At 48.3% G+C, this 15759-nt stretch overlaps 1 protein-coding gene, 1 non-coding gene and 1 pseudogene across 2 annotated transcripts; all 3 read right to left on the bottom strand.

The window, feature by feature from the left end:
- Window positions 1-695: 695 nt before the first annotated feature.
- RPL39 (ribosomal protein L39) lies at window positions 696-4503 on the bottom strand. The gene is made up of 3 exons (XM_081794166.1): window positions 4371-4503; window positions 2295-2398; window positions 696-927 (listed from the first exon to the last, which is right to left on the bottom strand). The coding sequence occupies exons 1-3, from the start codon at window positions 4371-4373 to the stop codon at window positions 879-881; spliced, it is 156 nt and encodes a 51-aa protein (XP_081650292.1). The 5' UTR covers window positions 4374-4503; the 3' UTR covers window positions 696-878.
- On the bottom strand, window positions 1327-1458 carry LOC145714773 (small nucleolar RNA SNORA69). The gene has a single exon (XR_014136980.1). It is a non-coding gene; the product is annotated as a small nucleolar RNA SNORA69 (small nucleolar RNA).
- Window positions 4504-9278: 4775 nt separating the features above from the next.
- LOC145713719 (protein BEX1-like) lies at window positions 9279-9744 on the bottom strand (annotated as a pseudogene).
- Between the last annotated feature and the right edge of the window lie 6015 nt (window positions 9745-15759).

Here is a 15759-nt window from a genome sequence, read left to right as displayed (position 1 = left end):
ATTTCGTTCAACAATTTAAAAATACAGAAATTTAGTTCACAGGCCAAACAAAACCAGGCAGACCAGTCTGATAACCCCTGGTTCAGATGATTCCTACTTGTATTGACGACTGGCATTAGAGAATAGTATATAAAGATGCTATTTAAGAATGTGCTTGGGCACCTGAGTGGCTCAGTCAGTTCAAGTTCCATTCTTGATCTGAGAGTCCCGAGTTTGGGCCCTGTGTTGGGCTCCGCGCCAGGCATGAAACCTACTTAAAAAAAAGAATGTGCTACCTCAAATATTCACTTCCCATAAGGCGTAAGAGCCATTAGCCACATGGAGTTTTTTAATTACAATTAAATAAAAATTTAAACATTAGTTCCTGGGGCGCCTGGGTAGCTCAGTTGGTGAAGCGTCCGACTTCAGGCCGGGTCACCGTCTTGCGATCTGTGGGTTCGAGCCCCGCGTCGGGCTCTGTGCCGACAGCTCGGAGCCTGGAGCCTGCTTCACATTCCGTGTCACCCTCCCTCTCTCAAAAACAATTTACACATTGAAAAAAAAAAAAATCAGCTCTTCACTCAAACTAGCCACACGTCTTCCAATACTCAGTAGTCAAAGGACATTTCTATCACTGCACAAAGTTCTACCGGACAGCGCTATGGGAGATCTGACAGGAGGAAGTCAGTCCTTCACAAATCAGAACACAGCAGCAGTTCAACCAAAATGTCTCACATGTTTATTACTGAACCAACCTACAGGAGCAGAAGAAGCATCATAACAGAGAAAAGTCAATTTCCTGATAAAACAGATCTACTGGTCAGGCAGCAGGGAGGTGATGGAATAGAAACGTATGACTTTCAGGCGGCATAAACGTGTGCCATCTCGTGTTCGAACCCTTACAGACCCAGCTTCGTTCTTCTCCAATGCCGCCTCTTGGAGTTGTATCTGCACAGAAGGAAACTGCGGGTTACAAAGGCAGTCTGACTTCAACAGGCTCCCAGTTTGCCTTCCCTTAACACGTTTGGAGCTCTTTGGAGAGTAAAAAGTGACTTGCTGGATGTGTTTAAGAACTGGTCACATCAAATTTTTGCCTCTCCAAAGGATTCCAGGCCAAGAAAACACACTGGTTCTTGAGACTGGACTGGTGGGGAAGTTCTTTCCCCTGCCAAGAGTACGCACACCTACTTGTGATTCAACATCCCTGGGGAGACCCAGACATCTTTATTTTCGAACCTCCCGTCTTTCAAAACATCAAAACAGCATCTGCAGAATCTTTCCAATAGATTAACACCCCCAATCATTTCAGTATCAAAGCAAGTGACGTGCAGAGTGAAAGCTCCTCAGAATTGTCCGTGTCAATCTGTCCTGATTTTACCCTTAGAGAGGCAAAATCAAAAATGATCAACACTGTTTTTCTTTCAGCAGGATAATGTCAGTACTTCCACAAAACGAAGCACTGTAATTGCAACCTGCTTTAACACACTTTAAAAGTTGCAAGGCAGCTGAGGGAAGAGAAAAATCCTACAATTGTGCCAGTTTCTCTGGGCCAAGTGTATACTCTGAAATATACATTTCTTTCACTCCTCACAATAACCCGTAACAGCAGGCCCCACCACCAGGTGGGGATAGGACAGAGAAACCGATGTTCATGTCAATCCATTTAAAAAGGGCTTTACTATGGATGTCCAATGTTCTCAACGGAACTGCAGCAAGCTTATAGAAGGGCTGACCTGCCCAAGTAACCACTTCGCCAAGAGGCTCAATGCTCTTTTCTCAGTGTTGTATGAGGGCAGCGCCTGGGTGGCTCAGTTGGTTAAGTGACTCTTGATTTTGGCTCAGGTCATGATCTCCCGGTTCCTGAGTTCAAGCCCCACATCGGGCTCCACACTGACAGTGTCGAACCTGCTTGGGATTCCCTCTCTCCCTCTCTCTCTGCACTGAGGGCATGGAGCCTGCTTTGCCTGTTAGCCTAGATGACCCCAGAGGCCTTCTGTCGAAATTCTAGCAATTCCACCTTTTTTCCAAAACCATCAATTCAACTACTTCTGCAGTAGAGGGCAATCTTCCAATCTTTTAGAAAAGATAAACACCTCAAAGATGGACTAGGCGAGCAACAAGACAGCCTTCCATTTTACGTTCTGGCTCAGACTAAAGACAACAGGAAATTAAATATTGGAGTGTCTGCCCTTAATCCCAGAGGTGGGCTGGGTTTCTGTCCAGAAACACAGAGGAAGCACATTAAAACAAAACAACAACCCCACAAAAGACGCAGGTGATTACAGGGCGGGGTGTGTGTGTGGGGGGGTCCTTACCTGATTTTATTACCAGTTTTCATCCGAATCCACTGGGGAATGGGACGATTCTGCTTTTGTTTCTTGGCCAGGAATCGCTTGATCCTGAAAGTCTTGTGAGAAGACTGGGAAGAAAAGGTAACCAATTAAAATTTTTTCAAAATGTTTTACTTATTTTTGAGAGAGGCAGAGCATGAGCATGGCAGGGGGAGAGAGAAAAAGAGACACAGAATCTGAAGCAGGCTCCAGGTTCTGAGCTGTCAGCACAGAGCCTGATGCGGGGCTCAAACTCATATGAACGGCGAGATCATGACCTGAGCCAAAGTCAAGTCAGACACTTAACCAACTGAGCCACCCAGGCGCCCCAAAAAGGTAATCAATTTAGACAGCAACACCAGAGCTTGCTCAAAAGATTCAAAGTCAGGAACTCCCTCAATCCACAAACATTTGAATGCTTTATCTATACCAAAAACAACCTTCTCAATGCTAAACCCACCCATCACGCCCTTTGTGCTGCTTCTTACAATTTCTAGAGGCAGATATATAATTCCCACTGTTCAAATAAAAACCACCAAGAGTCAGAAAAGTAAGTAACCTACCCCAAATCAGAGTATTAATGTGCAGACCTGGGATTCAAGCTCAGGTCATCTATGCTCCAAGGCTAGGGTGCCTTCCACTCTTCCCTGCTGTCACCCAGGACCCAGAGGACCACTGGGGATGGCTGAGGAACTTGGTTTTCACAAAAGAACACAAGCTTTTTTTAAAAAAAATTTTTTATTGTTTATTATTATTTTTGAGAGAGAGACAGAGAACAAGCAGGGAAGGGGCAGAGAGAGAGGGAGACACAGAATCGGAAGCAGGTTCCAGGCTCCCAGCTCTCAGCACAGAGCCCGACATGGGGCTCGAACTCACAGACCACGAGATCATGACCTGAGCTGTAGCTGGCCGCCCAACCCACTGAGTTATCCAGGGGCCCCAAGGACACAAGCTTTTGGTCACCCAGAACAATCTGTCACTTGCAAGCCAACTAGTCTCAGTGCACTATGTACAACAGGTACCTAATTTCAAGGGTCATGCCAAGAGTAATTAAAATATACACAAAGTCCTCGACCGTCAATAAATCTATTCTAACCCACTGACCATTTTGGTATTAATTCTAACTGTACTTAACACATAATTTTCAAGGATGACTTTCCCAATTTCTCATTGCGTTTTTGGCTTTAAGTACTTGGGTCATCTAAGTCCAACCCCAACCACCCCCCCCCCCTTCAGAATGCAGAACAATCTGGAAATGGCAGGAGTGGTAGTCTCGTCTGGCCAACGTGGTCCAACACACCCTTGCATAATAACAGGGGCCATTACAAAGAAGGCAAGGACTACACTCCTCTCTCCCAGCTCACGGTAGCAGTTGTAAATTTTCTGTCAACTAAAACAACCAGTTACCGATCCTCTCTCTCCACACCTAGAAGCAGAAGGCAATTTTATGTTCTAAGAAACCTATCACAGGTTAAAATCCACGACCATAATTGTCCTCAGTTGGCATTTTAGGTTGAACGCCCTAATGGCATATAGATTCACACTAGAGCACCCCTTCCTCCAGGTGCTTCCACGGGGGAGATACTTAAATCCTCGAACAAAGAATTAAAAGTCCTGTAAGCGCCTAGTTTGGTATGCAGCCGGCAGCCAACTTAAAAAGTTTCCTCAAGCCAGCTGACCACATTCCCTTCTCGATGCCTGGCACGTCCCACGTGCCCCAAGGTTGGGCCACGGTATCTGGAGTGGATCCCCCCGACTTCTCTCTCTGTCCCAGAATCACAGTTCGCTCCAGAAGGGCGAAGGGCAGGGGGAACCCCTGCTAGCCTGGGCAGCGGCCTGGAGCACAAAGCGCCGCCCCCCCCCCCCCCCCACCTTAGGTTCTCCGTCACTTGCTAGTTTCCCGCCAGGCCTGTAGCTGGAGCCGTGGCCAAACTCGGCCTTCTCTAGAAAAAGCCTTTAAAAGGCCCCAGCACCTCCATACAGCGTACGGTGCCTGCGAGATCGCGGAAGCCTCAAGTCTCGCGAAAGCACCCCGGGGCCGATGGTTACGGATAAACTTACCATGGCGAGAAACGACCAGCGGCGCACGCAAGGATGGCGAAGAAGGAAAAGAAGGAAGCGGGCGGAAGGACGTATTTAGAAGACGTTGCCGGAGGCGGAGCTTGGAAGCTGCTGCCATTGGCCGATGGCCGTCTCTGGCCGCCCTTTCTGCCTCAGCCCCGCACGCGTGCGCGTGCGCGCTCTCGTGGGAACTCGGCAAATCGCGCTCGTCCGTGCGAAATGGAATTCGTTTTACGCCACTTCCGTAAGTGGGGCCCTCGGGAGCAGGGCACCCTGCTTCGTGGGTGAGGCGCACAGGCCGTGGTAAGAGCCGAAGTGGTAGCCCTTCCGAGGGCAGAAAGAGCAGAGTGGGCGGGGCTAACTCCAAGGGCGGGTGGGGGATACGTCACGTCCGAGTGCAAGGGACTTCGGTCCTGGGTTTAGGAAGCAGAGCGCCGAGGGTTAACCTCCGCCGGGGTGGCCTGGCGGTGCGCATCTCGGTCTTATCTCGACCTCTAGCATGGTTTCGAGCTGGCTGGCTGGGCCGTGCTGGACGGGAAGGGATGGTGATGTTGGAGAAAGCAAGGGAGGGTGGCGAGGGCTGCACTGGGTGGGTCCGGGAGGTCTAGGCAAGAGGTTGCTGCTAATCAAGGTCTAAGCTGAGAAATTTCGAGATAACCTTTTCCTTGGCTGCTAGGAATCCCAGACGGACTTTTAGCCCGCTTTGCAAAATGCATAGGAATTAATGACATGCGTTTTGGATGTTGATGATCCCCGATTCCATGTTTTTCTTCTCCACATTTAAAAACAAACTTTTGGGGGCGCCTGGGTGGCTCAGTCGGTTGAGCGTCCGACTTCAGCTCAGGTCATGATCTCACAGTCCTTGAGTTCGAGCCCCGCGTCAGGCTCCGTGCTGACAGCTCAGAGCCTGGAGCCTGCTTCGGATTCTGTGTCTCCCTCTCTCTCTGCCCCTCCCCTACTCACGCTCTGTGTCTCTCTGTCTCAAAAATAAATTAAAAAAAAAAACATTAAAAAAAATAAAAAACTTTTGGGACGCCTGGGTGGCTCAGTCGGATGACTGTCACACTCTTAATTTAGCCTCAGGTCCTGATCCCGAGGTCGTGGGATTGAGCCCCACTTGGGCTGTGCGCTGAGCGTGGAACCTGCTTAAGATTCCCTCTGCCCCCTTCCCGCTGCTTGTGCGCTCTCTGTGTCTCTCTAAAATGAAATAAAAAAGAAACAAAATCCTCTGTGTATCTTTGCAGTCACTTCAGGCCATTTTGCACCAGAAGATTAAGGTAAGGGTTTTTAACCTGGGGTCCACAAATGGTCCATTTATAGAGTTCACAGTATACATGAACTTGGATGGGAAAAAAAAATCACAACTTGTTTTTATCAAACTGTCTGAAATTTAGCACTTTCTTTACAAAGGTAGGCAACATACTATAGTCGCGTCAACAGTACCTATGACTTTGTCACCAGTAGAAATCAAAGATGGTTTCATGTCACATTGCATTTGATGCAGATGTCTTGAAATACCATTTACACATTCATCACTTGTTTGGAATTATAGGACAGTTGGCCTTTCAACAACGTGGACTTGAACTGCCTGGGTCCACTTATATGTGGATTTTTTTGATGGATACAGTACTATAAATATTTTCTTTGGTGATTTTCTTAATAAACTTTTTTCTAGCATACTTTATCATAAGGATATAGTATATAATACATATAACATATGGAATATGTGTAAATCAACAGTTTGTGTTAGCAGTAAGGCTTCTGGTCAGCAGTAGGCTATTAAGTTTTTGGGGAGTCAAAAGTTACACGTAGATTTTACACTGCATAGGGTCAGCACCCCTAACTCCTGCGTTGTTCAAGGGTAAACTATAGTTATTAGGCCCATAAGTGGAACTGTGTTAAGAAGCCTATATGTCCGGGGCACTTGGGTGGCTCAGTCGGTTAAGCACTGACTCTTGACCTTGGCTCAGGGTGGGATTGAGCCCCGCATCAGGCTCTGCACTGACATTGCGGAGCCTGCCTGGGATTCTCTCTTTCTCTCTCTCTCTCTCTCTCTCTCTCTTCCCCTTCCCTGCTCATTCTCTCTCTCTCTCTCTCTCTCCTTCTTTCAGAATAAATAGATAAACTTTAGGGGCACCTGGGTGGCCCAGTCGGTTAAGCATCCGACTTCAGCTCAGGTCATGATCTCACAGTTTGTGAGTTCAAGCCCTGTGTCGGGCTAAGGGCTGACAGCATAGAGCCTGGAGTCTGCTTTGAGTTCTGTGTCTCCCTCTCTCTCTGCCCCTCCCCACCGCGCGTGCGCGTGTGTGTGTGTGCATGCGCATGCTCTCTCTCAAAAATAAACATTAAAAAAAATTTTTAATAAAATTATTAAAAAATGGGGAGCCTGGGTGACTCAAGTCACTTAAGCATCCAACTCTTGATTTTGGCTCAGGTCATGATCTCGGGGTTCGTGGGATCTAGTCCTGAGTCGGGCTCTGTGCAGACAATGGGGAGCCTGCTTGGGATTCCCTCACTTGCTCTCTCTCTGCCCTTACGCCGATGGTTCTCTCTCTCTTTCTCTCTCTCTCTCAATAAATAAATAAATAAACAAACAAACAAACAAACAATTAAAAAGAAGCTCATATGTTATTACAGCACACATTTCTTTTAGAAAATATTTTGATAACTATTACAGTGTAGTTGCTTTTCTTTGTAATCCTATGTACTCTGTCTTATGCATTTAAAAACATTCTGAAAATAAACTTCATCTGACTGCCAAAGGACTCCACAGCACAGAAATAGTTAGGAATCCCTATATTGGAGTACAGTGACAGATGGTAGAACAAACTAGGTGGGAGAGAATTTGGAAATAGTCTGGGCAAGAAACTGGCCCGGGGGGGCCTGGCTGGCTCAGTCCGTAGAGCATGTGACTCTTGATCTTGGGGTTGTGAGTTCGAGCCCCAACATTGGGTGTGGAGATTACTTAAAAATGAAATCTTAAAAAAAGAAATGGCCCAAAGTAAAGTAGTCCCCGGGGATGTTGAATAAGAAGAAATAAAATCAAGAGATGATTTTGACATTAACAGGACTTGGTCCAGGTTTCTGTCTTGAGCAACTGGATGCTGGTGGCTTAGGTCTAGAGAGGAAATACGCAAACAATAGGAAGTTTGAGCCAAATTTAATAACCATTTTTTAATTTTTTTTTATTTTTTTAATTTTTTTTTAACATTTTTATTTATTTTTGAGACAGAGAGAGACAGAGCATGAACGGGGGAGGGGCAGAGAGAGAGGGAGACACAGAATCGGAAGCAGGCTCCAGGCTCTGAGCCATCAGCCCAGAGCCCGATGCGGGGCTCGAACTGACGGACCGTGAGATCGTGACCTGAGCTGAAGTGGGACGCTTAACCGACTGAGCCACCCAGGCGCCCCTAATAACCATTTTTTAAAATGTTTATTTATTTTGGGGCACCTGGGTGGCTCGGTTGGGCGACCGATTTCAGCTTAGGTCATGATCTTGAGGTCTGTGGGTTCAAGTCCTGCATCAGGCTCTGTGCTGGCAGCTCAGAGCCTGCAGCCTGCTTCATATTCTCATTCTCTCTCTCTCTCTCTCTCTGCCCCTCTCCCATTCATGCTCTCTCTCAAAATAAATAAACATTTTATTTTGAGAGTGCACACACACACACACACACACACACACACGAGAGGAGGGGAGGCGCAGAGAGAAGGATAGAGAGAATCCCAAGCAGGCTCCAAGTTCAGCGGGGAGCCCAATGCAGGGCAGGGATAGATCTCACGGACTGTGAGATCATGCCCTGAGCCGAAATCAAGAGTCAGCCACTTAATCGACTGAGCCACCCAGGTGCCCCTAATAACCATTTTTTTTAACAGCAAAACTTTGGTTACTTTAATCCCATCCAGTTTTTAAATTCAGACCCTCATCCAGATAATTTTATGTTTAACTGAAGTGAGACCTCAGGCTTCTTAACCTGGATTTTTATTATTTATTTGAGAGCCAGTATTTTGTTTTTGGTGGCCCAGAGGAGCAGCAAATAAGCCTTTAGTTGCTGAATCACCATCATTATCATCATTATAGCTACCATTTACCCTAGGTTGAGGGTGCGATTGACACGGTGCTGAGAGCTTACACAAATCTTTTTTTTTTTTTTTTTTTTTTTGCCTCTTTAAACTGCTTTATTAACTTCACAATGTATGATGAGCATCTTGCTGTACAATAGGGTAAAACTCCCCTGCTGACACAATCCTACAGATTGGGTCAAAATATAACATTCAGTTAGAAGCTGGTAACAGGAGACCCACAAGAGACATGGAACACCAAAAGGTTTATAACAAAGGTACATTGAGAACATGTAAGTTGAGGAAGCAGGTATGTCTTCCTGTTAACTTCAGGGAAAACAAGATTCAAGATATGAGGCAAAACTCATCCTGATGGTCACGGCCGCAGGGTCAAGTGCTAACCGTCCTCAGACCATGACCGGATTGCTTTTCCCTCAGCTGTCTCACCTCCTCCCCAATCCTTTCCATATTCTCTCTTTTTTTTTTTAAGTTTATTTATTTATTTTGACAGAGACAGTGGGGCACCTGGGTGGCTCAATTGGTTAAGCATCGGGCTCTTGATTTCAGCTTAGGTTATGATCTCACAGTTTGTGAGTTCAAGGCCCACATTGGGCTGTGCGCCGACAGTGTGGAGCCTGCTTGGGATTCTGTCTCTCCCTCTCTCTCTCTCTCTGCCCCTTCTCCACTCGCTCACTCTCTTTCTCTCAAAATAAATAAACTGGGGTGCCAGAGAGAGAGAGGGAGACAGAGAATCCGAAGCAGGCTCTGCACTGTCAGCACAGAGCCCAAGGCAGCGCTCGAACCCAGAAAACCGGGAGATCATGACCTCAGCCAAAACCAAGAGTCCCACACTTAACCGACCGAGCCACCCAGGCGCCCCGCCATATTCTCTTCTGTCACCCTTGCCTGTGGCTCTGCAAGCCTCCATCGTGCCCCACCTAGACTGCAGCATGGGCTGCCGAACGTGGAATCACCTGCAGTTTCCTCTAGGCACACGATATATACCAGCTTCCAAAGGGAGAGTCAAGGACTCTCCTTTATTGGCAACTTGCTCCATTGCATCCTTTTGTTTTATTTTCTTGGTTGGCATTTTCCATGTTGAGATTTTTTTTTTTTTTTACTGCTTGCTCCTCTTTGGATGCCACAGCTCCTGGGCGTATCCTTGCGGTCTCCTGCCCATCCCGATTCTCCCGGGGAGTGTGCCATCGCCACTCAGACCTGCCCACCTGCTCCCCCTCCGCCTCCTACTCTTTGGGGCCGCCCCTGGCCTGCACACCCACAGGGCCACGGGGGGCAGGTACCGAGAGGGGTCAACCATCTTTTTAATTCTTAACAGCTTTAGAGCGCAATCTTTGTTCTAGCTGGTTTTGATTCTTCCTCGCACGCTACCCCTTCTGAGTTTCTTTTGCTGATTCTTCCTTACCTCAATTCCTTTTTAACATTGGAGAGCCCCGAGGTTCGGTTTTGGACCTCCTCTTTTTTTTTTTTTTAATTTTTTTCTTAAGTTTATTTATTTACTTTGAGAGAGACAGCAAGAGGAGGGGAAGGGTAGAGAAGAGAGGGAGACAGAATCCCAAGCAGGCTCCGCGCTGTCAGCACAGAGCCCCCTGTGGGGCTCGAACTCACAAACCCGTGAGATCGTGACCTGAGCTGAAACCAAGAGTCGGATACCTAACTGACTGAGCCACCCAGGCGCCCTTGGACCTCTTCTCTTTTCTATATACACTCCCTCCTTTGGCGATTTCATCCAATATCATAGCTCTAAATACTCTCTTGGGTGATGACACCCAAACATGTATCTCCAGCCTGGATCTCTCCTGAGCTCCGATCACCTTCTTGGCATCCACTTGGATGTCTCATAGATGCCTTAAACTTAGTACGTCTCCAACAGAACTCCTGACCTTTTCACCCCTAACTGGCTCACTCAAAGTCCTCCCCATCACCGCAAATGGCACTCCATTCTTCTGCCGCTTCGGCCAAAATCTATCTTCCACCCGTCCCTTTCACATCCCGCATCTGGTTTGTCAGCAAATCTGGTCCGCTTGACTTTGACATTTATCCAGAATCCGAGGACTTCTCATCACCTCTGCCCGGGTCCGAGCCACCCTCTCTCACCTAGATTAATTTAAGGCTCCTCGCTGCTCTGCCCGCTTGCTGGCTTCCCTACAGCAGCCAGAGCGACCCTTTCAAGACCTCAGGCAGATCATGGCGCTCCTCCGCTCAGCGCGCTCCAATGGCTCCCCATCCCTCTCCTCATAAAAGAAAGTACAGGGGCACTTGGGTGGCGCAGTCGGTTAAGCATCCAACGCTTGATCTGAGCTCAGGTCATGGTCTCGCAGTTCATGAGATCAAACCCTGCGTTGGGCTGTGCGCTGATGGCACTGGGCCTGCTTGGGATTCTGTCTCTCCTTCTCTCTGCCCCACCCTTGCCCTCTCTCTCTCTCTCTCTCTCTCAAAATAAATAAATACACAACAATTAAAAAAAAAAAAAGAAAGCAAGCACAGGAATTTGCAGTGGCCTCAAAGGCCCTACCCAGTTGGTCGGACATTAGTTCTCTCACCCAGCCTCGTGCTGTCCTCCCTCTCACTTACTTTGCTAAAGCCTCACTGACCTCCTTGCTCTTCCTTAAACACGTCAGACACAGTTCCCTTCATGGCCTTACACCAGGTGTTCTCCCGCCCTGGGACTCCATTCCCCCAGGTACCCCACGGCTGCTTTCCACACCTCCTGCAAGTCAGGGCTCAAATGTCTCCACTCACGAGAGACCATTCATTCCCCAACACTCCGGATCCCCATTCCCCGCTTTTCATGATAACACTTACCACCATCTAGTATGTCACAGCACGTATTTCTTTATCGTCCTAATTCCACATAAGCTCAATGAGGGCAGGGAGATTTTTTTTTTTTAACTCTTTATTTTGAAAGACTCAGGGATTCACAAGAACGCACAAAAATCTACAGAGAGATCCTGTGCACCCTTCACTCAGCCTCTAGCATTATCGTCTTGCATTGCTATAATATCAAAACCAGGAAATTGACATTGGAACAATCCAAAGAGCTTAGATGTCACTCGCTAGATGTGCACTCATCTGTGTGTGTGCAGTTCTATAGCTTTATCACATGTGTAACTTCGTGTGCGCGCGTGTGTGTGTGTGTGTGTGCGTGTAGTTCTATATAGCTTTATCACATGTGTAACTTCATGGACCTACCGCCGCAGTAAAATCTAGAACCGTACCATTACCACAAGCCTCCACAAGGGCAGGGTTTTTTGGTCGCATCTCTTCCCTCCTGTACCCCCCGCGCCAAGAACGAAGCCTGACACGGAGTAGGCCTGGGTACCTGTCGAACCGAAAAGGCCCCAAGTGCAGTGCTGACAGACTCTGAAGCCAGGGCCAGCTGAGTTTGGACACCCACCAGTGCAACGTACTAGCTACATGACGTTGGATACGTAACTCGGCATGTCTGTGCCTCAGTTCCCTCTTCTGTAAAATGGGGGTAAATAATATTGCTTAACTCGCAGCGCCGCGGTGAGGATTCAGAGTCGCTGGTAACACGTTACACACACAGTAAGGCCTGAGTTAATGTCTACCTGGCACATAATAGCCCCCGAGCTCAGTGAACAGCAGACATTATTACTTTCATTCCCTTGTATGGTAACAGGGCAGAGAGTGCTAGGGAGCAAATAAACTGTTACAAGAAGATTGAAGGGGAGGGGCGCCTGGGTGGCTCAGTCGATTGGGTGTCCGACTTCGGCTCAGGGCGTGATCTCACGGTTTGTGAGTTCAAGCCCCGCGTCGGGCTCTGTGCTGACAGCTCGGAGCCTGGAGCTGCTTTGGATTCTGTGTCTCCCTCTCCATCCGCCCCTCCCCTGCTCACGCTTTGTCTCTGTCTCTCAGATAAAAATAAACATAAAAAAATTTTTTGTTTTAATATTGAAGGGGTGCTGATTGCCAGCTAAGGGGAGGAGATGGCATCTAAATCCAGCCTTAGAAGGTGAGTGGTGGTGTTATGGGCTGAACTGCGTTCACCTAAAATTCCTATGTGGAAGCCCTAACCCCAGTATTTCACAACATGACTCTTTGGAGGCAGGGCCTTTATGGTGGTGATTAACTTAAAATGAGGCTTGCTGGTGTGGGCCCTAAAGCAATCTGACTGGTGTCCTTTGGGATACACCAAGAGACACCAGAGACCCTCAAAGGCCATGTGAGAACACGATGGAAGCTGGCCGGCCAACTGCAAACCAATCAGAGGCCTCAGGAGATTTAGAAAAAAAATTTTTTAGTTTATTTATTTTTTCAACGTTATTTATTTATTTTTTTGGGACAGAGAGAGACAGAGCATGAACGGGGGAGGGTCAGAGAGAGAGGGAGACACAGAATCGTCAACAGGCTCCAGGCTCCGAGCCATCAGCCCAGAGCCTGACGCGGGGCTCGAACTCACGGACCGCGAGATCGTGACCTGGCTGAAGTCGGACGCTTAACCGACTGCGCCACCCAGGCGCCCCAAGTTTATTTATTTTGAGAGAGGGCTAGCGTGAGCGGGGGAGGGGTAGAGAGAGGGAGAGACAAGAATCCCAAGCAGGGTCCGCCCTGTCAGTGCAGAGCCCCCCTCGGGGCGTCAGCTCGCAAACTGTGAGATCAGGACCTGAGCGGAAAACCAAGAAGAGTTGGACGCTTAACCGACTGAGCCCCTCCCCCCTCCCCCAGGTGCCCCAGAGAGGCCTCAGGAGACACCAAACCCACCGATGCCCTGATCATCGTGACCTTGGACTTCTAGCCTCCGGAACTGTGACAAATTTCTGTCGTTTGAGCCACCCAGTCTGGCATTCTGTTACGGCAGCCCTGGCAGACTAATACGGGTGGGATCAGGACATGGGGAGACGGGGAGGAGGGCTTTCCAGCCAGAAGGAGCCGCACGCCGCCAGCCACAAGAGACAAGAGTCGAGGTGCGGTACATTCTGATTGGGCGGAGCCAGATTTGCCGGAGGCACATTTCAGGGACCAGAATGCCACCGAGCTGGGTCCCACAGGTGTCCGAAAGGACAGGGGCTGTGAAGAGGCTCCGGGATTGGCCATCATGGTGCTCCTTGGTGCCCGTGAAAGTTGGGCAGTATAGATGGGACGTGAGGAAGGTGGCAAGAAGGGAATAGAGTGGGTGAGTGGTGAGGTGGGGCAGGCCTTGAAGGGAGGAGATGCTCTGAGGACATTTGGGTGTGAAGGGAAGGAGACAAAGAAGGGCCGCGCGAGAGAGTGGTGAGCTCAAGAGTTGGTGGGTTTTGGTAGATCATGGAGAAGAAGGTGGGAAGAAGAGAGAGTAACAATGCACGGAGATGCAGGTATAGTGGACAGTGTGGGGGGCTCGGCGGGCATGCGGGGGCAGGCCAAAGGGCATCAGGAGAGGAGCTTCCCTGGACAAGAAAGACACGAAGAGAGAATGTTTTTTGTAAATTTAGTTCTTTTTTTTTAATGCTTATTTATTTCTGAGAGAGACAGAGACAGAATGCGAGTGGGTTAGGGGCAGAGAGAGAGGGAGACATAGAATCAGAAGCAGGCTCCGGGCCCCAAGCTGTCAGCACAGAGCCCGACGCGGGGCTCGAACTCCTGAGCTGTGAAATCGTGACCTGAGCCGAAGTCGGAAGCTCAACCGACTGAGCCACCCAGGCGCCCCTCGTTTTTAAATTATGTAAGTATTTTACGTGGCTCCCTCCTATCTAACCCTACATTTCCTGTCCTAGGCGTTTCCCCGACGGAAAGGGGAACAAATGGGCCTGCAGAGGTAGGTACTAGATTGCTTGTAGCAGAATTATTTATGAGAGCCCCACGCTGGAAACTGTCCTAATCTATCGCCACGTGAGCAGATGCACCGCGTGTTTCCCAAGGGCGGCAATACAGCAGCAGTTCTCAAAGTGTGATCCGTGGAACTCTGGGGGAGGTCATTTAGACCCTTTCAGAGGGTCTGCGAGGTCAACATGACTTTTTTTTTTTTTTAATTTTTTTAACGTTTATTTATTTTTGAGACAGAGGCAGAGCATGAATGGGGAGAGGGTCAGAGACAGAGGGAGACACAGAATCTGAAGCAGGCTCCAGGCTCTGAGCTGTCAGCACAGAGCCCGACGCGGGGCTCGAACTCCCGAACCGCGAGATCATGACCTGAGCCAGAGTCAGACGCTTAACTGACTGAGCCACCCAGGTGCCCCTCAACATGACTTTTCTAATAATACAAAGACATCACTTGCTTCTTTTACTCTCGTGCTCTCATGAGCTTAGTGTGGAGTTTTCAAAAGGCTATGTAACTAGAATGACCTCCTTGCTCTGACAGACAATAGAATGTGTGCTTGTGTGTTTTTTATATTCCTGTTTTAGGGCACCTGGGTGGCTCAGTCATTAAGCATCTGACTTCAGCTCAGGTCACGATCTCACAGTTCGTAAGTTCAAGTCCCACATCTGCTGAGCTCGAGCCCAACTTTGGGTGAGCGCGAGGCCCTCATCACGTTGGGTGAGCCCTGCTTCTCTCTCTCTCTCTCTCCCTCTCTCTGCCCCTCCTGGGATTCTGTCTCTCTCTCTGCCCCTTGCTCACTTGTGCCCTCTCTCTCTCTCTCTCTCTCAAAAAAAAAAAAAAAATTCCTGTTTTACTTTCTAATACAGTATATATCTATCTACATACACAGAGGTCCATGAGGTAAGTGGTCTTAAGGAGGCTTAAGAGCAAAACATTTGCAAACTGCTCCTATCCAGCAGTGGAAATAAACAAACTACGACAAAACCACCATGGCACGGATGATCTCATCAACATCCACAAAAATGTGGTACAAACGAAGCCAGACAAGAGCACGCTTTCTGTGTGATTCCATTTACGTAAAGACCAAAACCAGGAGAACGGAATCTGTGCCATGTGAAGTCAGGACAGTGGCTATCTTTGGGGGCAGGGGACGCTGATCATACTCTTTTTCTGGATCTGGGTGCTGTTTGTATGGGTGTGTTCACTTTGTGAAAATGCATCTAGCTGTACCCTTCGGGATTACACGGTTTTCTGTATGGGTGTTATATTTCGGCATAAAGTTAAAAACACATTTATATGGGTCTACAGACAAAACTATGAATGAGGGGCACCTGGGTGGCTCGGTCGGTTGAACGTCCAACTTCGGCTCAGGTCATGATCTCACCGTTGGGGAGTTTGAGCCCCCCGCCCCCTCCCGACTCCCTAGGCTACGTTTACCCCATAGGTAATTTCCATTGTGTCTTTGGGAAATATCTGAATATTTTCACTTTCATATCATTTCAGATATTCATATATTTGTTCGAATAACCCCCACCCCTGCCTTCCTAGGACAAA

Source organism: Panthera onca, chromosome X (assembly GCF_046562875.1).
Source record: "Panthera onca isolate mPanOnc1 chromosome X, mPanOnc1 haplotype 2, whole genome shotgun sequence".
NCBI classification, from domain to species: Eukaryota; Metazoa; Chordata; class Mammalia; order Carnivora; family Felidae; genus Panthera; species Panthera onca.
This window is presented reverse-complemented; position numbering and strand designations above follow the sequence as displayed.

What these genes read in the sequence shown, in the direction of transcription:
- RPL39 (XM_081794166.1), bottom strand. An exon ending in AAAACTGGTAATAAAATCAG is followed by an intron (nt 928 to 2,294) that starts GTAAGGACCCCC and finishes CCTTCTGTGCAG; the next exon opens with ATACAACTCCAAGAGGCGGC.